This window comes from Castanea sativa, chromosome 1 (genome assembly GCF_040712315.1).
Source record: "Castanea sativa cultivar Marrone di Chiusa Pesio chromosome 1, ASM4071231v1".
In the NCBI taxonomy this organism is placed as follows: domain Eukaryota; kingdom Viridiplantae; phylum Streptophyta; class Magnoliopsida; order Fagales; family Fagaceae; genus Castanea; species Castanea sativa.
In genome coordinates this window covers 87,896,974-87,921,979 of record NC_134013.1, presented here as the reverse complement: position 1 = coordinate 87,921,979, position 25,006 = coordinate 87,896,974, and the positions used below count along the sequence as shown (strand labels likewise).

At 35.6% G+C, this 25,006-nt stretch overlaps 2 protein-coding genes across 2 annotated transcripts; both read right to left on the bottom strand.

The window, feature by feature from the left end:
• Positions 1–4,770: 4,770 nt before the first annotated feature.
• LOC142618344 (endochitinase-like) lies at positions 4,771–6,080 on the bottom strand. Its single transcript, XM_075791269.1, has 3 exons — positions 5,745–6,080; positions 5,514–5,664; positions 4,771–5,301 (listed from the first exon to the last, which is right to left on the bottom strand). Exons 1-3 carry the CDS (start codon positions 6,013–6,015, stop codon positions 4,932–4,934), a joined length of 792 nt encoding a protein of 263 aa, XP_075647384.1. The 5' UTR covers positions 6,016–6,080; the 3' UTR covers positions 4,771–4,931.
• A 5,239-nt stretch (positions 6,081–11,319) lies between these two features.
• LOC142636454 (uncharacterized) lies at positions 11,320–19,065 on the bottom strand. Its single transcript, XM_075810699.1, has 6 exons — positions 18,761–19,065; positions 18,530–18,680; positions 17,951–18,317; positions 12,289–12,568; positions 11,937–12,087; positions 11,320–11,737 (listed from the first exon to the last, which is right to left on the bottom strand). The coding sequence occupies exons 1-6, from the start codon at positions 19,029–19,031 to the stop codon at positions 11,368–11,370; spliced, it is 1,590 nt and encodes a 529-aa protein (XP_075666814.1). The 5' UTR covers positions 19,032–19,065; the 3' UTR covers positions 11,320–11,367.
• Positions 19,066–25,006: the final 5,941 nt, after the last annotated feature.

Genomic DNA, 25,006 nt, shown 5'->3' with positions numbered 1-25,006 from the left:
GAAGAAATGAGTAAAGAAAATTGAAAACTTACGGTAAATAATTAGGCGATTCTTCACGAGTTTCTTGAGAGAAAAGATAGTAATTAAACTTTTAGATGTGATTGATTTCTGAAAGAATGGATGGAGGTATGGATTCCTAGGCATTTTGGCGTGTGGGAGGCGCCCTCGCATCAGAATTATCCTGCCTAAATTCTGAGAACAAACCTGGACCGTTGGATGCGTATCTCACCATCGAACGTGGGGGACAAGACGTAACTTGCAGTCATAAATGCCAGCGTTCTGGGTTTCGAAGCGTCAAAGACGGTTTTAAAGGAACGAAAGGACCCCTACACGTGTGGCGGTTTGCAAAGTGTGTGGAGGGTGCGCTGTTTGGTTCAAAGCTCCATTTCTCTCCTCGGCTGGGAGGGAAAAATAAAGTTTTGAAAGGCTATTGTGGGGGGTAAAAATGCTTAAATAAACGTTTGGGCTCTAGGCCTGGTTAGTTGGTACAAGTCTGTCCAATCAGAGTCCTCTAGGCCCACAGGTCAGTCCACACTATAATGGTCCGAGGAGGAGTATCTTCTTGGACAAGCCCAGTAAAGGTCATGGGACTTGCTAAATGGTTTAGAGACAAAATTTTGAAAGATCTGTTGGGTAAAGGTGTGATCCAAGCACCCGTTAGAAGCAGGGACGATTGAGAAATATCTGAGGAAAAAGCCGCTAACACCACATTAAAGGCCTTGCATCTACCTCCCTGGCCGCATTAATGCAGAAATGACCTCTGAACAGTAGCATTCAGCTTTCCAGCTATTGTTTAAAGACTTTAAGAAGTGGTGGATGGGACAAGCATCTGAGAAAAAGATCTGTGTTACATGTGGATGAAACAGGGAAGAAGAAGAAGGATATAAGAAGACGAGAGAACAAAGAAGAGGGAGACTCTTTTGGAAGCGAAGAAATTGTAATATTTTGCTTTGAGAAAGAAAGGCTATACAAATTGTCCTCGGCTTACGTCCGATGAGGGTTTTTTGTTACGATCATCTATTACTTGCATAGACTGCGACATTCTAGTCTGTTTATCAAACTTTCCAATATCCCTAATTTAGGTTTCAAACCCATACTCTACAAATTTCATTGTATAAGGCTCTTTGGGCCTGAGCCCATCACTCATTTGGGTCCGGGTACAAATTGTGCACTTACAAGAACAATATTCAAACTTTTTAAGAGCACCATTGGACTAACTCAAATATTTGAGAAGCCAGCTCCTATCTTTGTAAGCTAAATATTTAAAGTTTTTAATAATTATGTAAACTATAAATGAAAATTTTAAAATTTTAACAATACATAACGGACCTATTATTGAGAGGCCTTGGCCGAGCAAGATAAAAGAAAACAAAAAAATTTCAATCATTTTCAAAAACCATGGCTATGCACACAAGGTCGGTCCATATGTACGCAGGTAGGAGTTGGGGGAGCTCTTTATTGAAATTTTCTCTTAGAAATTTGGTGCAAAACTGATCCCACAATTGAGAGAAGCTTTTGCATGCACTTAGATTGTCAAGTATAAAAAGTATGACTAAAGCTTCGTTTGAGTAAGAATTTTTGCGTTTGCGTCCACTTAAGTTGCGTTTGTTGGCTGGTCCATGGCATTGTTCATGGATCAGCCAAGTGCAAATTGCGGGTGAACAGTAAATTTGAACAATAAAAAATATTTTACTATAATGTTTTCAGCAATAAGTTTTCTGTTTTTAGCAAAATAAGCGGTATCCAAACGCAAACTAACTCCCTTTTCAAAACACAAGCAAATATCGTTAGAAATACATATAGAACTACTATCAAAGCAATTCTTGAGTAAATGAGGGAGTTTAAATTCTTTTTTGGCCAACGTTTTATCTCTTAGGTTACTAGCCCTTTGCTGAAAACTAAAAACTAAAAATTAAAAACACTGTAACAAAATAATTTTTAAATGTGTGAATAGTGTTGTGGAACCCAAATTTATATTGAATTTTGTGTTTGGATGACTTTTGTGGGGGTCTGTGAACAGTGCCAAGGGACCCACATTTTTTCAGTAAAACGCACAAACGCCAGCCATAAATGCTATCCAAACGTGTACTTATGACTTTGTTGTTTGTGCCATAGAATGGCTGCACAAATCAACTAATTGAGGAACAATTTTCTTGTAAAACAAGTACCGCAATGTATATCATTTCGACTCTTAATTAACTTCAATTTAAACGTCTAAGAGAGTAAGTATGAGTTCAAAAATTCTGAGAAAGAGCATTGGGAGGAAAATTTAAATTAAATTCATTTTCCTTTATAAATACAAGAGTAAATCATTAAAAAAAAAGGTCTTCATCAAAATTTCAGTATTTAATTTTGTATTCTTGTAAAGAAAAATTAGGCTGCTTTCATGCAGCGACACTCTTTGCAAGGAGCACAACCAAAACTTTATTAGCAACCTCTTCTCCACCTCCTAAACAACATTTTCACATCACTCAAGCCAACCCAACTACCCTCTGAAAACCTTAAATACCAAAGCTAGAATCATTAGACACTAGAAAACACCTCCCAATTCAACTCCAAAAGCTTCACCCATCAAATCGATTAAAATCATCATCTCAACCTCATGATGATGAAGTCTTGAAGTCATTTTCAAGAGTCCTTAATTTACAAAATCTGAAGACACTAGATTGCATATCACAAAATCGACAGCACACAACAGCAAGAAGCATAATGCCCTCTACCATGAAAGCGAGAGATCTATGCATTGATCCTAGGAAATAAGGGCAACAAATTATTCCACATTTTATAGAGTGATCCACCATCATTTCATTTGCAAGAGGTCGTGCATATAGGTAAGTATTCTAATTTAGTTAATTATTATAATAATTAGTTGCACAAATGATGAATTTTCATGATATGAGATGGTTAACATGTTCATGTATATAATATTATGACCATGCACATTGAGATTGGATTTTAATTTCCATTTGGTCTTATTTCATCCATTTCGGTCCTATTTGGTCCACCTTGGTCCTATTTAGTCTACTTCGGTACACCATTCGGTCCTATTCAGACCATTCTATCCACTTTGGTCTTATTCGGTCTAGTTCGGTCCTATTTGGTCTAAATTGGTTATATTCAGTCCATTCAATCCACTTTGGTCTATTCAGTCCACTTTAGTCCTATTCCATTCCATTATGTCTACTCTGGTCTAAATTCGGTCCTATTCAGTCCACTTTGATCCTTTTCAGCACATTACGTCCACTTTGGTCCATTAGGTTCTATTCGGTCCTATTCGATCCACTCAGTCTGTTTTAGTCCTACCCGGTCCACATTGGTCTTATTTAGTCCACATCGTCCCATTATGTCCACTTTGCTTCTATTCGGTCCACTTTGGTCCTATTCGGTCAAAATCAGTCCTATTCAGTCTATTCACTCCACTTTAGTCCTATTCCATCTTATTCGGCCCACTTTTGTCTTGTTTGGTCTACTTTGGTCCTATTCGGTCTAGTTCAATCCACTTTGATCCATTCAATGAATTTGGACCATTTTTGTGCACTTACCTAATGTGAAAAGAAAAGTTTGGGTAGAAAGCGTCTATTTTAAATCCAAATTTATTAATAATATATAGATCTCAAACTCGTAATATCTAAAATCTTAAGCATATCATTTATTATTACTATATTCTTGTTGAGTCACATTAATGTAATATTTCAGTCTACTTCAGTTTTATCTAAATTTAAGTGAAAGTTTTTCTAAGCATGAACCCTATAAATATACAAATGCAGTCTTTACGGCAATTACTCATTTGTTTTAACACCATTACTTTTAAATAAATTACATGAATTTGATTATACATTCAAACAAAATATATAAATAATATATATATATATATATATATAATTTTTATTTAACTATGTGGTGCAATGCATGGGATAATGACTATTTTTTTAAGGAATTAATCAAATAATTTAAAACTTATTTAATTTTGTATGGTCCAATAGATTTAATTTTTTTTATTAACACAATCTCACTTTAAGTATCTTAGTGGTTGGGGGAGTTATGCATTGAGTTATTAGGCAGTGCAACGGGTTGGGCTAACGGACTAACCCTTCGGGTGCCTATGAGCATACAAACTAGCCCACAGCCTGTTCTATTGGGCTGATGGGCAACCCATAGGCCTCAACAACAATGTGCTTGGCAGCCCATTAGCCTAGTGGGCCATCGGGCTACTTGGTCGAGCGTGGGCAATGGCCTCTTTGGTGAAACTTAGATATATTGACCCACAATCTTGGGAGCTTTCTTGAAGATGCCTGAATGAGTACATATCCCACCTATAAGTTTTTTTTTTTTTTTTTTTTTAATAATTGAATTTAATTTATTTTGAAAATGGTTATTCAAATACAATTTTGGGGCCTTTTATAAATAGGGGACTTAGGCAACGCCTAAGTGAGCTAAGCCTAGATTAGGCCCCTTAAAAAAGGTGACATTTTTATGATCCTTATTTAGGTAATTTGAATGCATGGATATAGGTCTTAGTTTTGTTTTATTAGTTTAAACATATATCTCCTTTGAAAGAAAAAAAAAAAAAAAAAAAAAAAAACTCTCAATTTCATTCAAAATTGAATAAAAATCCATCTTACAGTTAAGATTTAATTTTTAAGATCTAAAGAGTGTGATATTTACATGTCATATTACAGGATCATAATCGAATGAGTTTGTGAGCATCCTCACACAATTAGCCAACAAAGTAACGAATAATATATAAGCAGCAACAAAAAAATCGCACAATTTGGTCAAGCTGGCTGCATTACCAGTACTCAAATTTATTAAATTCCTCTTTATTTAACTTTATAGATTTCTCATTGAACAAGAAAATCTCCCATTCATATATTTATATCATCTCCTTATTGTACTTGGCTAAACATTTTTTTGTCTTGGACCAGAGCTGTTTAGGCAAAAGGCTTTTGATTATAGCAATCTAGGTTGTTCCCATAGCTAACCCCCAATATGTCACTGTACCTCTTATAAAACCCAATCCTATCAGCCACGCTACTATCTTGGCCATGGCTACATTCAATGCCACCATTGATAATGTTGGTGATTACACCATAACCTGGGACTCGACCAGCTGCAGTGTCAGCAGCAGAGGGTGTCCATTTTCCAATGATGACATCGTGGCTAGATGGTTTGTTTCCTTGTGGGGTCATCCAAAACCATATGGCTGTCTTGAATGATATGGTGGGGTTTGTGGCTACTTGATCTGGATTACTTAGCAGATCAACTCCAATAGCTTTACCTGCAGGCCCATAATTGTAGTTGCTGACAAAAGTGAAACAATCGAAGTCAGAGTTAAAGTCTTTGATAAACAAAGTTACAAACCTAACACTGATCAATACAACTTTATATTTGTATTATTTGATCTGAAGATCCTGAACTATATTGAAGAAATCATATTCAAATAAAGGGAATCATAATTCCATGATCTCTGTGTGTGTTGTGTAAAGAACTAATTGATGATTTGAAAGACTTACTGAGTGAGTTGGATAGGTCCTCGACCATAATATTGTTTGCCAGCAGCACATGGCCATTCATTTGAAGCCGTGCAATAGGTTTGCTTGTTAGTTTCGGTAATAAAACAATATCCCCACGCATATGGGCCATCTGGTGCACTTGCCCACCCTCCTACACAAAAATGGTAAAATGCTGAAAATATTTTTCATAAAACATTTTATAGCAAACCAAACAAGACGTAAGTAACTAACCCGTGGTCTCATGAGAGGTTTGACCAAAGAAAGCAGCAATCTCCCTTTTTCGTGTAGTTATATCACCAGTTGTGCCGAAGCCATTGAAAGATTTGGCAGCATCAACGAAAGCATTGTAAGTGTAGAATCCATTGCTTTTACATCGAGGATCGTTTCGATATTTAAGCATTTGGTCAAAAAGAGACGAGCTGATGACGCTGGTAACATCGTCTGCTGAGGTTCCAAGCAAAAAGAAAGCTAAGAAAAACAGTATCAGAGAAAAGAGCTTCATTTTTTTTTCTTATCTTTGAGAGTGTGTGAATGCAGTGCAACCAAGGTGATGTGTGGAAGTGATAGGTGGGTATATGTGACTATATATAGAGGATAAGTGCAATGGATTTTGCTCGACTACTAGTCAAAATGGGTTGGCTCAGCCTGACTTCAACTTCAATGACCAAAGTGAAATTCTTAAAACTTTCAATTTCAAATATAGATTACAAAATTGTCAATCAAATTGAGTAAAAAAAATTAATGAAAATATTGAAGAGTTCGGGGACATGAATGATTCAAAATTTAATAAATATAAGAGATATTTTATAGTAAAAAATGATATTCGATAAAAACAAAAATTATGCTGTCTTCATAATTATAGACCAATCAGCCAATTCTTTTTTTTTTTTTAAGAGTACCATTGTACTAACTCAAATATTTGGAGTCCAACTCCTATTTTTGTAAGCTAAATATTTTAATTTTTTTTAACAGCAACATTGGACTAACCAAGGCCTCTCTTAGGTCACTAGCCCTTTTGTTCAAAGCTTATGACTTTGTTGTTTGGTTCTCGCTCCAAGGTAAGCACTTTTTTTTTTTTTTTTAAATTTTTTTTATTTTCATTCCTTTAGTTATTTAATTTCGTAGTTTAAATTCCTTCTAGTTTTAGGTACTTTTACTATAGGAACTAGTTTAGGCTATTAGAATAGTTAGAATGTAGAATTTCTGCCTCAAGGCGCGCAGGTATGCCTGCTTGACTTTGGTCATGCGTACCTACAATCACCTAGAAGCCCTGACTTTATAATGTTTTGGTTGATTTTTTGTTTAATCAGTTTCTAGCTTTCAATAATATGCTAGTAACATGCTTATGGTATTAGAACTGTTTAGAAACTTGGCTAGGATCGGTTGAATATTTCATAGAGACACGTTTAGGATTGGATAAGGATAATTATAGTATGAGTAAGATGTTTGATTTCAATCCTTGTTTGATTTCAAGATGTTTTGGATTACGAACGAATTAATTCAAAGAGAGTACGATTTGGTTTGGTAATTATCGATCTCTTGTTCAAAAATGTCAAAGAAGCCCGACAAGGGTGACTTTTTTATTTTTGAGAGAAGACAAGGGTGGCTTTTTTATTTTTGAGAGAAGACAAGGGTGGCTTGACTAAGTTCAAAGTCAAATACAAATGTTAGCTTACCTGTCTTACAAAGAATAGGAAAATCCATTGTCATCATCCTTAGGTGCGGTCCATTAATGCCATTATATCTGCCAATTGAATTACCCTTTGGGTTCATCCTTAGGTGCGGTCCATTAATGCCATTATATCTGCCAATTGAATTACCCTTTGGGTGCTGCGAGTGGCGGAGCTAGGATTTTAGTCTAGAGGGTGCAAAATTAAAAGACGATATTAAAAGTGAAATTTATCTAAAAAACATTAATCAACAATAATAACAAAATAAATAAACAATTGTAAGCAAATATGAATATATTTTATATTATTAAAATAAATAAACAAAAACAACCAATTCATAGCTGCTAAAAAATTTACAAACTGATGGAGTAAAAATATGATTAATGTTACTTAAAAAATATAATGAATAAATGTTTGAAATTATTTTTTGTGATTGGTGACATGCCAATTTGTAAGACATAAGTAGTAAAATTTGTAATATTTTTAGCATCATTCAAAAGTAAAATGCTGTGAAAAGTGTAATAAATAGTAAAAATTGTGTAAATAATAATATAAAAAAAATAGTGAAATAGGTGGTTTGGTCACTTTCAAGTTTCAACAAGTAGAAGTCTTTTTATTTTTTTTTCTTTTTTTTTTTTCCCTTTATGTGACTACTAATACAAAAAAAAAAAAAAAAAAATTAGGAGTCAGGGGGGCAGGTGGCCCCCCTCGCCCCCCTCTGGCTCTGCCAGTGGGTGCTGCCAATTAGCAATAGCAATACGATTTGCGTCTACATTTTAAAGTTTTCCTTCCGTATTCAATGAACCTTGTGGATGAGGAATAGGGCATTTACCACCACCTTGTGAATGAATTGATTTACTAATGCCTAAATTTCCACTCCAATGACTGGACTTAGAATCGCTTACACGATAATCATCAAAATATATATAAGAGCATGAGTTTCTGCCATGTGGCACACACTATAAAAAGAAACCATTCAGCCACGAGGTCATAATTGGAAAATGGAGACCATCTACTTCTGACACTTTAGCTAGTCGAGTCCTAGGCTATGGTTTAATCACCAACATTTTCAATGGTGGCCTTGAATGTGGCCATGGCTCCGATAATAGGGTGGTTATTAGGATAGGGTTCTATAAGAGATATTGTGACATATTAGGAATAAGCTATGGGAACAACTTGGATTGCTATAATCATAAGCTTTTTACCTAAAGCTAAAATGGCTCTGTTCCTAGCGAGGGAAAAAATGTTTAGATGAGTGCAACAAGGAGACAATATATAGGTATTTACATTGGAGATTTTCTTGTTGAATGAGAAATCTCTTAACTTGCATATGCTTAAAGAATAGTTGTAGAACTTTTAAGCAATGCAACCAGCTTAACCAAAGAGTGTGATTTTACGTTGTTGTCTAAATTATTCACTTTGATTGCTGAGAGAGAGAGAGATTTTAAGAAAAATCATAAGAACCTTGAAACCATAAATTATCTAAACATTCAAATTTAAGCACATTATTATATATCCCAATTCACAAGATTGTGTCGTTTTTTTATTTGAGAGATAATCACATGATTGTCATAGAGTCATAAGTATAATCATTATACCATTACTCTATGGTAAGATTAAATAAGAAGTCACAGGAAATATTTTTGGCAGTTCGTAGTGTCAGCAGCGGATGGTCTCCATTTTCCATTTTCATCAAAGTGTGATCTTTCTCATTTACTATGGATTTTTGGCAGCTTGCGGATTTGGGAAGGTTTAATATTCAAATATAAATGTTCATCTATGGAAGTTGTATATATGATTATTTTTTATATCTATTTTCAACATTTATTTTGAACTAAAATTATTGATTTTTTTCGCTTTTAACTAATTGTAGCATTGAACAAAGTGAAGTTTTTTTTTTTTGAAAAAAAAGTGAAGATATTTAACATTTGCTAATTATTCAGTGCCTTGCACGGGCTAGTGACTAGTATATCAAAAAACTTAAGAATAACATTTATTGTTGTTAAGTTCCTTGAGCCACAGCAGCCTGAAATTTTGGTCTATTCGGTCCAATTTGGTCATATTCTGTCCATTCGGTCCACATTAGCCCTATTCAGTCTAGTTTCGTCCTATTCAGTCCACATAGGTCCAATCCGGTCCGTTTCCATCCTATTCAGTCCATTTTGCCCAATTTGGTTCTAGTCAGTCCACTTTGGTCATTTTCAGTCTACTTTAGTCCTATTCGGTCCATTAGGTTCTAGTTAGTTCACTTTAGTCTTATTCAGTCCACTTTGCTCCTACTCAGTTCAAGTTGGTCCTATTTAATCCACTTTGGTCCATTATGAGGGCGTTTGGATTCAGATTATATTTGCTGCGTTCACGTTTTGCTTTTTTTTTTTTTTTTTTTTTTTGGTTTCTGTTGCAGCTGCGGGGGACATTTGCGCAGTGCACGTACTATGCGCGCACTGTGCTCGTACTATGCGTGCACTGTTCACATACTTTTTTATCAATTTTTTATTAAAAATGGATCCTGCATCACTATTCACACATTTAAAAATTATTTTGCTACAATATTTTCAGTTTTCAGTTTTTAGTTTTCAGCAATAAGTTCTATTCAAATGGACCCTATGTCCACTTTGGTTTTATTTGGTCCTATTCAGTTCACTTCAGTCCTATTTGGTCCACTTTAGTCCTATTAAGCCAATTTGGTCCATTTAGTCCTATTCTGTTTCCTTTAGACCAAATTGGTCCACTTTGGTACTATTCGGTCCAATTCGATTCTACTTGGTCTTGTTCGGTTCATTTTGGTCCATTAGATGTAGTTGGTCCATTTTTGTGCACTTACCAATACGAAAAAATAAGTTTGGGTTGAGAGGACCTATTTTAAATCCAAATTTATTAATATATATATATATATATATATATATATATATATATCTCATACTCATAATTAATATCTAAAATCTTAAGCAAATCATTATTATGCTCTTATTGAGTCACATTAATGTAAGATTTTGTTCTACTTCAGTTTAGCTAAATTTAAGTAAAAGTCTTTCTAAACACAAATGCTATAAATAAGTAAATATACTAAATGTAATTTTTAGGACAACTACTCATTTGTTTTAATGTCGCTACTTTTAAATGAATTGCATAAGTTTGATAATATACCTTCAAACAAAATAAATAAATAAATAAATTATATATATAATTTTATTTAACTATTCAGTGCAACACAGAAGATAGTGACTAAATTTTTGTAAGGAAAGAATCAATTTAATTTTTATAAAAAAAATGATGATAAAATATATACTTATTCAGTTTTTTATGGTCAAATCTATTTTTTTGGTTATTGATAGAAACTTTTTTTTTTTTTCTAAGGCTTTAGATGGTTAGTTCAAAGTTGCTAGAATAGTAAAAAAAATATTTATTTAGTAAACTAAGTTTAATACAATCACTTTAAGTATTTTAGTAGTTAGGGGAGTACTATTAAAAGATTCATCTATAATATCTCAAGATCAATCCCCCAAACTCCCCTCATATATTTTTGTTATGAATCCGAGTTATCGGACTGGGCTACGATGTGTTGGCTAATGGGCTAGCTTGCTGTGTGGGCAATGGGCCATTTGGTGACCTGTAGATATATCGACTCACAATCTTGGGAGCCTTCTTGAAGATGCTTGAATGAGTACATATCCCATTTATGTGGTTTTTTTTAATAATTTATTTTATTTTATTTTTTAAAAGAATTATTCAAATACAATTTTGGGGTCTTTTATAAATGGGAGACTTACCCATTGTCCAAAGTGACCTAAGCCTAGGCTCATTAAAAAAAGGTGACATTTATACTCTCATATCTTGGATTGACATGGATGAGTATGATCCTTATTTAGATAATTTGAATGCATGAATATAGGTCTTAGTTTTGTATGACTAGTTAGAAATATTTCTCCTTTGAAAACAAACCCCTCAATTTCATTGAAAAATTTATTACAGTTAAAATTTAATTTTTTAGATCTAAAGAGTGCGAATTATATAAGCCAACAAAGTAATGAATTACCAGTACTCATATTTATTAAATTCCCCTTTATTTATTCATTACCTTAGAGATTTCTCATTGAAAAAGAAATCTCCCATTCATACATTTATATCATGTACTTAATTATTGTACTTGGCTAAACATTTTTTTGGCCTTGGACTAGAGCTGTTTAGGCAAAAGGCTTTTGATTATAGCAATCTAGATTTGCCCCATAGCTAACTCCCAATATGTCAGAGTACCTCTTATAGAACCCAATCCTATCAGCCACCCTACTATCCGGGCCACGACCACATTCGAGTCCACCATTGATAATGTTGGTGATTACACCATAACCTGGGACTCGGCCAGCTGCAGTGTCAGCTGCAGATGGTTTCCATTTTCCAATGATGACATCGTGGCTAGATGGTTTGCTTCCTTGTGGAGTCATCCAAAACCATATGGCTGTCTTGAATGATATGGTGGGGTTTGTGGCTACAAGATCTGGATTATTTAGAAGAGCAGCTCCAATGGCTTTTCCTGCTGGCCCATAATTGTAGTTGCTGACAATAAGAAAACAATCAAAGTCAAAAGTCAAAAGTCTGATAAACTAACGAACCTTACACAGAATACAGCTTTAAATTTTTGTTATTTGCTTTGAACAATTATTGAATATATCATATTCCAACAAAGGGAATCATAATATCATGATCACGATCTATGTGTTGTGTAAAGAACTAACTGATGATTTGAAAGACTTACTGAGTGAGTTGGATAGGTCCTCGACCATAATATTGTTTACCAGGAGCACAGGGCCATTCTTTTGAAGGAGTGCAATAGGCTTGCTTGTTAATTTCGGTAATAAAGCAATAGCCCCATGCATATGGGCCATCTGGTGCAGTTGGCCACCCTCCTACACAAAATATAATTATCTTTTGTGATTGAAATTAAGCTAATATCCAACAAGTTGAACCAAACACACACTTAAAAACACTATATTAATAATGACATATTTGGCCTAGTTTTACAAGGAAACAAAAATGGTAAAATTTTGAAAATATTTCCCTTATAACATTTTACAGCAAACTAAACAGAGCATAAGTAATTAACTAACCAGTGGTCTCATGAGAGGTTTGACCCAAGAAAGCCGCAAGCTCCCTTTTACGTGTAGTAATATCACCAGTTGTGCCAAAGCCATTGAAAGATTTGGCAGCATCAACGAAAGCATTGTAAGTGTAGAATCCTTTGCCTTTACATCCTGCATCGTTTCGATGTTTAAGCATTCTGTCAAAAAGAGCCGAGTTGATTACGCTGGTAACATCGTCTGCTGAGGTTCCAAGCAAGAAGAAAGCCAAGAAAAACAGTATCAGAGAAAAGAGCTTCATTTTTCTTATCTATGAGAGTGTGAATGCTGTGTAGCAGTAGTGATTTGTGGAAGTGACTATATATAAGATCAGTGCAATGGGTTTTGCTCGATTACTAGTCAAAATGGGTTGGCTGAGCCTGACTTCATCTTCAATGACAATATACGGAATTCCAAGTTGATTTTGTTGCGGAAAATAGTGTAGTGTTGTTGAGATAAGGCTATCTTGCATGCCTTACTTTGCGGATTGAAGTTCCTTGTTAGGACCAACTTCAGCGTGGCAGAAATATGTTAACAACGGAAAAATGTGGAAAAAAGAGTTGAGACAAACCCGAAACACGTATATAATATTTTAAGGGCGGGTTTAATTGCACATACCAATTTGCACACGTCTTAGATGTCTATACAGATTGAATTTGAATTGAAATTGTAAGTTGAAGACATATTTAAAGTTCAAATTCACTTGTATATAGCCACATGTATGCAAAATGGTATGTGTAATAGATTTTACGGATGTTTTAATACTAAAGCAAGCCATAATTTATAAATATATTGTATATAAAATCATCAACTTTGACTTATATAAGTTTATTAAATAATGTTTAGGAGTACTTATACCGTCTTTTAGTATTTCCTATAAAAATTGTGCTTGATGATTTTCTTTCATAGACAAAATTCTCTACCTTTTACTATCTTCTTAGTGAAATTCTTAAAAATTTTATTTTCAAATATAAATAACAAAATTTTCAATCAAACTAAGTAAAAAAAAAAAAAAAAAACTTAATGGAAATATTAAAGTGTTCAAAAAATTGAATGATTATTCAAAATTTAATATATACAAGAGAAACTTTTATAATAAAAAATGAAATTCAAGAAAAAAAAAAAAACTCTATTGTCTTTATAACTATAGAGTATAGAACAATCTTCAAACTTTTTAAGAGCACCATTGGACTAACTCAAATATTTGAGAAGCTAGCTCCTATCTTTGTAAGCTAAATATTTAAAGTTTTTAATAATTATGTAAACTATAAATGAAAATTTTAAAATTTTGACAATACATAACAGACCTATTATTGAGAGGCCTTGGCCAAGCAAGATAAAAGAAAACAAAAAAATTTCAATCATTTTCAAAAACCATGGCTATGCACACACGAGGTCGGTCCATATGTACGCAGGTAGGAGTTGGGGGAGCTCTTCATTGAAATTTTCTCTTAGAAATCTGGTGCAAAACTGATCCCACAATTGAGAGAAGCTTTTGCATGCACTTAGATTGTCAAGTATAAAAAGTATGACTATAGCTTCGTTTGAGTAAGAATTTTTGCGTTTGGGTCCACTTAAGTTGCATTTTTTGGCTGGTCCATGGTACTGTTCATGGATCAGCCAAGTGCAAATTGCGGGTGAACAGTAAATTTGAACAATAAAAAATATTTTGCTATAATGTTTTTAGCAATAAGTTTTCTGTTTTCAGCAAAATAAGCGGTATCCAAACGCAAACTAACTCCCTTTTCAAAATACAAGCAAATATCGTTAGAAATAAATATAGAACTACTATCAAAGCAATTCTTGAGTAAATGAGGGAGTTTTGATTAAATTTCTTTTGAGTTTAAATTCTTGTTTGGCCAACGTTTTATCTCTTAGGTCACTAGCCATTTACTGAAAACTAATAACTAAAAATTAAAAACATTGTAGCAAAATAATTTTTAAATATGTGAATAGTGTTGTGGAACTCAAATTTATATTGAATTTTGTGCTTGGATGACTTTTGTGGGGGTCCGTGAACAGTGCCAAGGGACCCACATTTTTTCAATAAAACGTACAAACGCGAGCCATAAATGCTATCCAAACGTGCACTTATGACTTTGTTATTTGTGCCATAGAATGGCTGCACAAATCAACTAATTGAGGAACAATTTTCTTGTAAAACAAGTACCGCCCTGTATATCATTTCGACTCTTAATTAACTTCAATTTAAACGTCTAAGAGAGTAAGGATCCGTTTGGATAGAACTTATTGCTAAAAACTGAAAACTGAAAATTGAAAACACTATAGCAAAATAATTTTTAATGTGTGAATAGTATTGCGGATCCCATTTTTAATATTTTTTTCTGAATAAAGTGTTTGTGGGTCCCATAAACAGTACATGAACAGTAATATACAGTGCCATTTGTCGGTTAAAAGCTGAAAATCCTGAAAAAAAAAGGTGAAAAGGAGTTGAAAATGGTTGAAAAGTCAACATATGCGGCTACTGTTCATGCTACAGAATAGCAGCATCTGTCCCCTTGACGCGTGCAGCAGCAGAGAAGAAAAAAAAAAAAAAGGAAGAAAACGGGAAAACGCTAGACGTAGCAATTCATTTGGATATGGATTAAATATGCTGCGTCTAGCGTTTTCCCGTTTTCTTCCTCTTTTTTTTTTTTTTCTTCTCTGCTGCTGCACGCGTCAGGGGGACAGATGCTACTGTTCTGTAGCATGAACAGTAACCGCATATGTTGACTTTTCAACCCTTTTCAGCTCCTTTTCACCTTCTTTTTTTTTTTTTTTCCAGGATTTTCAACTTTTAACCGACAAATGGCACTGTATATTACTGTTCATGTACTGTTTATGGGATCCACAAACACTTTATTCAGAAAAAATATTAAAAATGGGACCCACAATACTATTCACACATTAAAAAATTATTTTGCTATAGTGTTTTCAATTTTCAGTTTTCAGTAATAAGTTCTATCCAAACGGACCCTAAGTATGAGTTCAAAAATTCAGAGAAAGAGCATTGGGAGGAAAATTTAAATTAAATTCATTTTCCTTTATAAATACAAGAGTAAATCATTAAAAAAAAAGGTCTTCATCAAAATTTCAGTATTTAATTTTGTATTCTTGTAAAGAAAAATTAGGCTGCTTTCATGCAACGACACTCTTTGCAAGGAGCACAACCAAAACTTTATTAGCAACCTCTTCTCCACCTCGTAAACAACATTTTCACATCACTCAAGCCAGCCCAACTACCCTCTGAAAACCTTAGATACCAAAGCTAGAATCATTAGACACTAGAAAACATCTCCCAATTCAACTCCAAAAGCTTCACCCATCAAATCGATTAAAATCATCATCTCAACCTCATGATGATGAAGTCTTGAAGTCATTTTCAAGAGTCCTTAATTTACAAAATCTGAAGACACTAGATTGCATATCACAAAATCGACAGCACACAACAGCAAGAAGCCTAATGCCCTCTACCATGAAAGCGAGAGATCTATGCATTGATCCTAGGAAATAAGGGCAACAAATTATTCCATATTTTATAGAGTGATCCACCATCATTTCATTTGCAAGAAGTCGTGCATATAGGTAAGTATTCTAATTTAGTTAATTCTTATAATAATTAGTTGCACAAATGATGAATTTTGATGATATGAGATGGTTAACATGTTAACATGTTCATGTATATAATATTATGACCATGCATATTGAGATTGGATTTTAATTTCCATTTGGTCTTATTTCATCCATTTTGGTCCTATTTGATCCACCTTGGTCCTATTTAGTCTACTTCGGTACACCATTCGGTCCTATTCAGCCCATTCTATCCACTTTGGTCTTATTCGGTCTAGTTCGGTCCTATTTGGTCTAAATTGGTTATATTCAGTCCATTCAATCCACTTTGGTCTATTCAGTCCACTTTAGTCCTATTCCATTCCATTATGTCTACTCTGGTCTAAATTAGGTCCTATTCAGTCCACTTTGATCCTTTTCAGCACATTAGGTCTACTTCGGTCCATTAGGTTCTATTCGGTCCTATTCGATCCATTCAGTCTGTTTTAGTCCTACCCAGTCCACATTGGTCTTATTCAGTCCACATCAGTCCCATTATGTCCACTTTGCTTCTATTTGGTCCACTTTGGTCCTATTCGGTTAAAATCAGTCCTATTCAGTCTATTTGGTCCACTTTAGTCCTATTCCATTCACTTCCGTCTTATTTGGCCCACTTTTATCTTGTTTGGTCTACTTTGGTCCTATTCGGTCTAGTTCAATCCACTTTGATCCATTCAATGAATTTGGACCATTTTTGTGCACTTACCTAATGTGAAAAGAAAAGTTTGGGTAGAAAGCGTCTATTCTAAATCCAAATTTATTAATAATATATAGATCTCAAACTCGTAATATCTAAAATCTTAAGCATATCATTTATTATTACTACGTTCTTGTTGAGTCACATTAATGAAGCATTTCGGTCTACTTCAGTTTTACCTAAATTTAAGTGAAAGTTTTTCTAAGCATGAACCCTATAAATATACAAATGTAGTCTTTACGACAGTTACTCATTTATTTTAACACCATTACTTTTAAATAAATTACATGAATTTGATTATACATTCAAACAAAATATATATATATATATATATATATATATATATATATAATTTTTATTAAATTATCTTGTGCAATGCATGGGATAATGACTATTTTTTTAAGGAATTAATCAAATAATTTAAAACTTATTTAATTTTGTATGGTCCAATTGATTTAATTTTTTTTTATTAACACAATCTCACTTTAAGTATCTTAGTGGTTGGGGGAGTTATGAATTGAGTTATTGGGCAGTGCAACGGGTTGGGCTAACGGACTAACCCTTCGGGTGCCTATGAGCATAAAAACTAGCCCACAGCCTGACCTATTGGGCTGATGGGCAACCCATAGGCCTCAATAGCAATGTGCTTGGCAACCCATTAGCCTAGTGGGCCATCGGGCTACTTGGTCGAGCGTGGGCAATGGCCTCTTTGGTGAAACTTAGATATATTGACCCACAATCTTGGGAGCTTTCCTGAAGATGCTTGAATGAGTACATATCCCACCTATAAGGATTTTTTTTTTTTTTTTTTTTTTTTTTTTATAATAATAAAATTTTTTTTTTTTGAAAATGGTTATTCAAATATAATTTTGGGGTCTTTTATAAACAGGGGACTTAGGCAACGGCCTAAGTGAGCTTAAGCCTAGATTAGGCCGCTTAAAAAAGGTGACATTTTTATGATCCTTATTTAGGTAATTTGAATGCATGGATATAGGTCTTAGTTTTGTTTTATTAGTTTAAACAAATCCATCTTACAGTTAAGATTTAATTTTTTAGATCTAAAGAGTATGATATTTACATGTCATATTACAGGATCATAATCGAATGAGTTTGTGAGCATCCTCACACAATTAGCCAACAAAGTAACGAATTATATATAAGCAGCAATAAAAAAATCGCACAATTTGGTCAAGCTAGCTGCATTACCTGTACTCAAATTTATTAAATTCCTCTTTATTTAACTTTATAGATTTCTCATTGAACAAGAAAATCTCCCATTCATACATTTATATCATCTCCTTATTGTACTTGGCTAAACATTTTTTTGTCTTGGACCAGAACTGTTTAGGCAAAAGGCTTTTGATTATAGCAATCTAGGTTGTTCCCATAGCTAACCCCCAACATGTCACTGTACCTCTTATAGAACCCAATCCTATCAGCCACGCTACTATCTTGGCCATGGCCACATTCAATGCCACCATTGATAATGTTGGTGATTACACCATAACCTGGGACTCGACCAGCTGCAGTGTCAACAGCAGAGGGTGTCCATTTTCCAATGATGACATCGTGGCTAGATGGTTTGTTTCCTTGTGGGGTCATCCAAAACCATATGGCTGTCTTGAATGATATGGTGGGGTTTGTGGCTACTTGATCTGGATTACTTAGCAGATCAACTCCAATAGCTTTACCTGCAGGCCCATAATTGTAGTTGCTGACAAAAGTGAAACAATCGATGTCAGAGTTAAAGTCTTTGATAAACAAAGTTACAAACCTAACACTGATCAATACAACTTTATATTTGTATTATTTGATCTGAAGATCCTGAACTATATTGAAGAAATCATATTCAAATAAAGGGAATCATGATTCCATGATCTCTGTGTGTGTTGTGTAAAGAACTAATTGATGATTTGAAAGACTTACTGAGTGAGTTGGATAGGTCCTCGACCATAATATTGTTTGCCAGGAGCACATGGCCATTCATTTGAAGCCGTGCAATAGGTTTGCTTGTTAGTTTCAGTAATAAAGCAATATCCCCATGCATATGGGCCATCTGGTGCACTTGCCCACCCTCCTATACAAAAATGGTAAAATGCTGAAAATATTTTTCATAAAACATTTTATAGCAAACCAAACAAAACATAAGTAACTAACCCGTGGTCTCATGAGAGGTTTGACCAAAGAAAGCAGCAATCTCCCTTTTTCGTGCAGTTATATCACCAGTAGTGCCGAAGCCATTGAAAGATTTGGCAGCATCAACGAAAGCATTGTAAGTGTAGAATCCATTGCTTTTACATCGAGGATCGTTTCGATATTTAAGCATTTGGTCAAAAAGAGACGAGCTGATGACGCTGGTAACATCGTCTGCTGAGGTTCCAAGCAAAAAGAAAGCTAAGAAAAACAGTATCAGAGAAAAGAGCTTCATTTTTTTTTCTTATATTTGAGAGTGTGTGAATGCAGTGCAACCAAGGTGATGTGTGGAAGTGAATGGTGGGTATATGTGACTATATATAGAGGATAAGTGCAATGGATTTTGCTCGATTACTAGTCAAAATGGGTTGGCTCAGCCTGACTTCAACTTCAATGACCAAAGTGAAATTCTTAAAACTTTCAATTTCAAATATAAATTACAAAATTGTCAATCAAGTTGAGTAAAAAAAATTAATGAAAATATAGAAGTGTTCAAAGATATGAATGATTCAAAATTTAATAAATATAAGAGAATTTTATAGTAAAAAATGAAATTCGATAAAATAAAAATTACGTTGTCTTCAGCCAATTTTTTTTTAAGAGTACCATTGGACTAACTCAAATATTTGGAGTCCAACTCTTATTTTTGTAAGCTAAATATTTTAATTATTTTTTAACAGCAACATTGGACTAGCCAAAGCCTCTCTTAGGTCACTAGCCATTTAATTCAAAGCTTATGACTTTGTTGTTTGGTTCTCGCTTCAAGGTAAGCACTTTTTTTTTCTTTTTTTTCAATTTCTTTTATTTTCATTGCTTTAGTTGTTTAATTTCGTAGTTTCATTTCCTTTTAGTTTTAGGTACGTTTACTAAAGGAATTAGTTTAGGCTATTAGAATAGTTAGAATGTAGAATTTCTGCCTCAAGGCGCGCATGTATGTTGGCTTGACTTAGCATACGCATCTTAAGGAGTTTGCATATGTAACTTTGGTCATGCGTACCAACAATCACCTAGAAGCCCTGACTTTATAATGTTTTGGTTGATTTTTTGTTTCATCCGTTTCTAGCTTTCAATATTATGCTAGTAACATGCTTATGGTATTAGAACTGTTTAGAAACTTGGCTAGGATCGGTTGAATATTTCATAGAGACACGTTTAGGATTGGATAAGGATAATTATAGTATGAGTAAGATGTTTGATTTCAATCCTTGTTTGATTTCAAGATGTTTTGGATTACGAACGAATTAATTCAAAGAGAGTATGACTTTCTTCTTCCCCATTTTTGGTTTGGTAATTATCGATCTCTTGTTCAAAAATGTCAAAGAAGCCCGACAAGGGTGACTTTTTTATTTTTGAGAGAAGACAAGGGTGGCTTGACTAAGTTCAAAGCCATATACAAATGTTAGCTTACCTGTCTTACAAAGAATAGGAAAATCCATTGTCATTATCCTGAGGTGTGGTCCATTAATGCCATTATATCTGCCAATTGAATTACCCTTTGGGTGCTGCCAATCAGCAATGGTAATAGGATTTGCGTCTGCATTTTAAAGTCTTCCTTCCGTTTTCAATGAACCTTGTGGATGAGGGAATAGGGCATTTACCACCACCTTGTGAATGAATTGATTTACTAGTGCCTAACTTTCCACTCCAATGACTGGACATACAATTGCTTATGCAATAATCATCAAAATATATATAAGAGCATGAGTTTCTGCCATGTGACACACTCTATAAAAAAAATTGAAATACTCTTAAGCCATATAAGAGACAAAAACAACTTTAAAAATAGGGACTCTTTAATTTATTTTATTATTATTTTTTTAATATTTCAAGACTATTTTTTGTTACATTTTATTCAATAGTGTTTCAAGACTATTATTTGTTTCATTTGGCTCAATGTTCCATTTGGTACAAAAAACTCTTTACATTTCCATTCACCATTTTCACTTCTAATCCTTTATATATACATTCCCAAAGCCCTCCATGTCATCTCATCTCAAATACACTCAAACCAAAAATGATGTCGTTTACTTTCAACTCTTCAACCTTACAACGACACCTACATAACTCCAACATTGTCATACCTTTAATCCTAACCCATACGAGTAGGTTATAAACAAGGAAAGGGGCTTGCTTTTTTTTATTCAGTGATAATAGCTTATGCTTTTGATATTGATGTCGGATGTTGTGGATTTTATGAAAGTTGTGATTTGCTTTGAATCTTTGGGCGTTTGAGATTTTGGTTTGGGAATGTCATAAATGTATTTTATTTTAGAATTAAAGAGAAAGAGAAAGAAACATTCTAATTGTTTATTTATGAAATTAGCTTCTTTTTTTTTTGGAACTCATAATGTGTAGGTTTTTTACTACTATTTTGTATGGTATGAGCAATAGTGATAAAAAAAAAAAAAAAAAAACCCGATAATGATCACAAAGTGTTTTCCTCTTTTGATTTTTTTTAAAGGATACAAAAACCCAACTAAAAATAATTAAATTTTGATAAATTGATGTGCTTTTAGCCAATTTCTATTTGTTTAAACACGTTCTCTTTATGTTGATTCTCATAATCACAAATGACTTCCTTAATTTCATTGAGATAATGAATTGAGTGTTTGAGACTGAGGTGTCCATATTTGGTTTTGAGAATAGAGTGGTTGAAGAAGTGTTTGACAGGTTTCTTAAATTTATGTAATTTTAGGATATGAAAGTATTTTATATTTATTTATTTCAAAATCATTTAATCAGTTAAAAAAATAAATTCTAATTTTAACAGTAAATATTATAATAGGTTATAGTCTTGTATTATACAAATTTTTTTATAAAATATGAATTAAAAAAATAAAGTTTCAAACTATTCAACAATATTGTGGGCAAACATAAATGCTATACAACAAAATAAATATGTGCGCACCCAGATACGACTATTGGGCCTAATCGGTATTTGGGCTCACAATCTATTTGTACGGTGGGCTTTCAAATTTCCTACAATGGGTGATGCTATGCTCGGCCACCCCAGTTCCAATGTTTCCCCTGTTCTTTCTAGCACTTTCCTTCTATTTCCCGGATGATCACTTTTTCTCTCTAATCTCTTCACTCCGGAATCGCCAACCCCTTCAACTGAATCGTCCTTGCCTGGTGGGTGGAAGGAGAGGTCCAATACTGTCTCCCCTAAGTGGATGCTTAATTGGGAGTGGGGGAAGGTGACAGTGGCATTGAAACTAGCTCCACCGCTAGACTTGATGCTCGGCAGGGACATTCCCTAGGCAATGGAATGAAGGTCCAATGCCATTTCGCTTAAGTGGATGTTTGGTGATGAGTGGGAGAAAGTGATAGTGGCATCGGGACCAACTCCGCTAGTAGGTTCTCTGCTCGGCAGCAGCATCCCATAGGTGATGCCGTGTACAACACTTGGCAAAATTTCAGCCAGGCGCTTTTGGTAGACAGTCCACTCCTGTCGTACATAGACGTCCGACACAAGAAATTCCTTCCCCCCACACTCACTACTGGCGAAGCTCGAGAACTTGGCCCCCGTTATACCACTGTGGACGATATTGCTCCGATAAGGGACGAGTCTGCCGAGCGAGTGTCCCAAAACAGAAGAAGACACGAAGCCATTGAACAGCCTAAAAATGTTGAACCAGCCACCAAAGAGGAAAACGCCGAACGCATAGGCACTTCGGGCGTTAAATCCGGCCAGGCGGAAGAAATGGTGAAGCGTAGAGAGATGACTCTTGCCCGGTTTATACTTGGGGCCGGATCTGTGGCTCAATCTCAGTCCCTACAAGGAACGGGTCAGGCTCCTCCTGTGGGCGAAACAAGGAAGAGGAAACGGGTCGCCGATAAGAATGCTCCCGTCCCAAGTGATGACCTACCGAAGACCCGCCCCGCGCAAAGGGTGGGCCTAGGATCCAGGAGATGCCGGTTGTAACCCCCACTAGTGGCTCAAGTCGAGACTAATGTAGCGTCTTCTTCTCAACCCGAGGTGGGCTGGCAGCATGCTTTACCGGCGACCGCCAGTGTTCGGTTATGGGACAAGGTCGAAGGTGGGCGAGTAGCTCAAAGTTTGGTGCAAGGCCTCTTGCTGCCCAAGGACGTTCACTATTTTTCGAACGGAGATGACGAGACGCTTGTTAGACGGCTACAATGGCATACCATTGCTGTAATTCCTTGCTTCCTCTATTGCATACGTTGTTACCAATTTTTTTCTTCCCAGTTTCACTCTTCTGTTACCATTCTATTTTCAGGCCGCGCAGTTAACCAGTGTTATGGACGGGAGGTTGAAAGATGCAACCGAGGCCGTTGAGCGGGAGAAGGTGCTGAAAACCGTGGCTGAGGTTACTGCCAGGGAAAAGGGGGAGGCTGCCGCGACAACAAAGAGGAAAGCTATAGACGCCGAGAAAGCCTAGCGAGCCGTCGAGAGCAAGCTGATCGTCCTGGAGACGAAGCTGGGCGAGACAGAGCTGAAGCTAGCGACGGCGGATAGTTTGAATCTAGCCCAAGCTGACCAAATTACCAACTTGAAAGACTCCCTGGAAGCCTGTGAGGATAAGCCGATCATCCAACAAGCACGGCAACATGGATTCGGGGAAGGATGGCTTGTCGCCCTTCAGGTGATGGGAGTAGCTGAGGACTCCCAGTTGTGGAACCCAACGCAGATTCCCTACCCGGTTCCTCCCCCTCCAGTTCAGAGTCGAGCTGATGCCACAGATGAGGAAACCCCGAGTATGAGGGATTTCGTACAGGACATCGATGCCATGTGGAAACGGCTGACCCTGAGGTTACAAGCAATGTCTGTATCGGAGCTAAAGTCATTCAAGACCAGACCTCACCGATAGTCCAGACAGTTGGGAGCGGAACCGAGTAGCCCGTTACTCCCCCCGCACAAATCGACCCTACCGCTTGAAAGTTTAGCTCTTTTTCTTTTTCTTTTTATTGGTTTGTGTTTGATGAGCCTAAGTTGCCGGGTTGTGGCGATGGAACAATTTTCCTATCTTTTGGATAGCTTTATTTTATATTGTTTAGATATCACTTGTGTCTCCTTGCTGTTTGTTTGATAATTGCCGATTCTACATATGATTAAGGTTAGGTCGCTCATCCTACCTTACTTTCTCACTTTTGGGGGCTGGGAGTAGCCTTTACGCCTTTAGGAAGTACTGGCTTAGGTTTTCAGTAGCTCGGTGTTGCAGGTCAAAACGAGGGCGGGTTTCTGTCCCAAGGAAATTGTAGCCTAAGGTTTTCACCAGCTCGGTGATAAAATCGAACCGAGAGTAGGTTTCCATCCTTGGAAGACGTTTACTTGAGGTTCCAACCTACTCGGTGATAGGAATCGAACTGAGGACAAGTTTTCGTCATTAGAAGATAATAGCTTAAGGTTTCCACTTGCTCGGTGATAGGAATCGAACTGAGGATAGGTTTCTGTCCTTAGAGGATAATAGCTTAAGGTTTCCACCTGCTCGGTAATAGGAATCGAACCGAGAATAGGTTTCTGTCCTTAGAGGATAATAGCTTAAGGTTTCCACCTGCTCGGTGATAGGAATCGAACCGAGGACAAGTTTCCATCCTTAGAAGAGGATAATAGCTTAAGGTTTCCACCTATTCAGTGATAGGAATCGAACCGAGGACAGGTTTCCGTCCTTAGAAGATAATAGCCTAAGGTTTCCATTTGCTCGGTGATAGGAATTGAACCGAGGACAGGTTTCCGTCCTTAGAAGATAAAAGCTTAAAGTTTCCACCTGCTCGGTGATAGAGATCGAACCGAGGACAGGTTTTTGTCCTTAGCATGAATGAGTTGCCTTTACCCTCTTGATATTCTTTATTTTTCTTGCTCGGCGATAACAACTTGACAGTTATGGGGTTAAATGCACCTGTGTGAATAAATACCGTCATATTAATTACGTAATAATGCAGGATTACATCATGTTTACATCTTTGGAGAATAACCAATCATTGATAAAACTTTTTCAAGTTGTGAACATTCCATGGTCGACGAAGCGGCTTTTCCTCCAAATCCTCTAAGTAGTACACGCCCCTGCCCCTGCAATAGCAATCACTCGGTAGGGCCCTTCCTAGGATGGAGCTAGCTTCCCTGCATTAGTGTCTCACGTATTCCCTACGACCTTATGAAGTACTAGATCTCCTGCGGCAAACTCCCTCTTCCTCACAGTTCAATTGTACCTCTGGGCGAGCTTTTGCTGGTATTCTGCCAGCCGAATG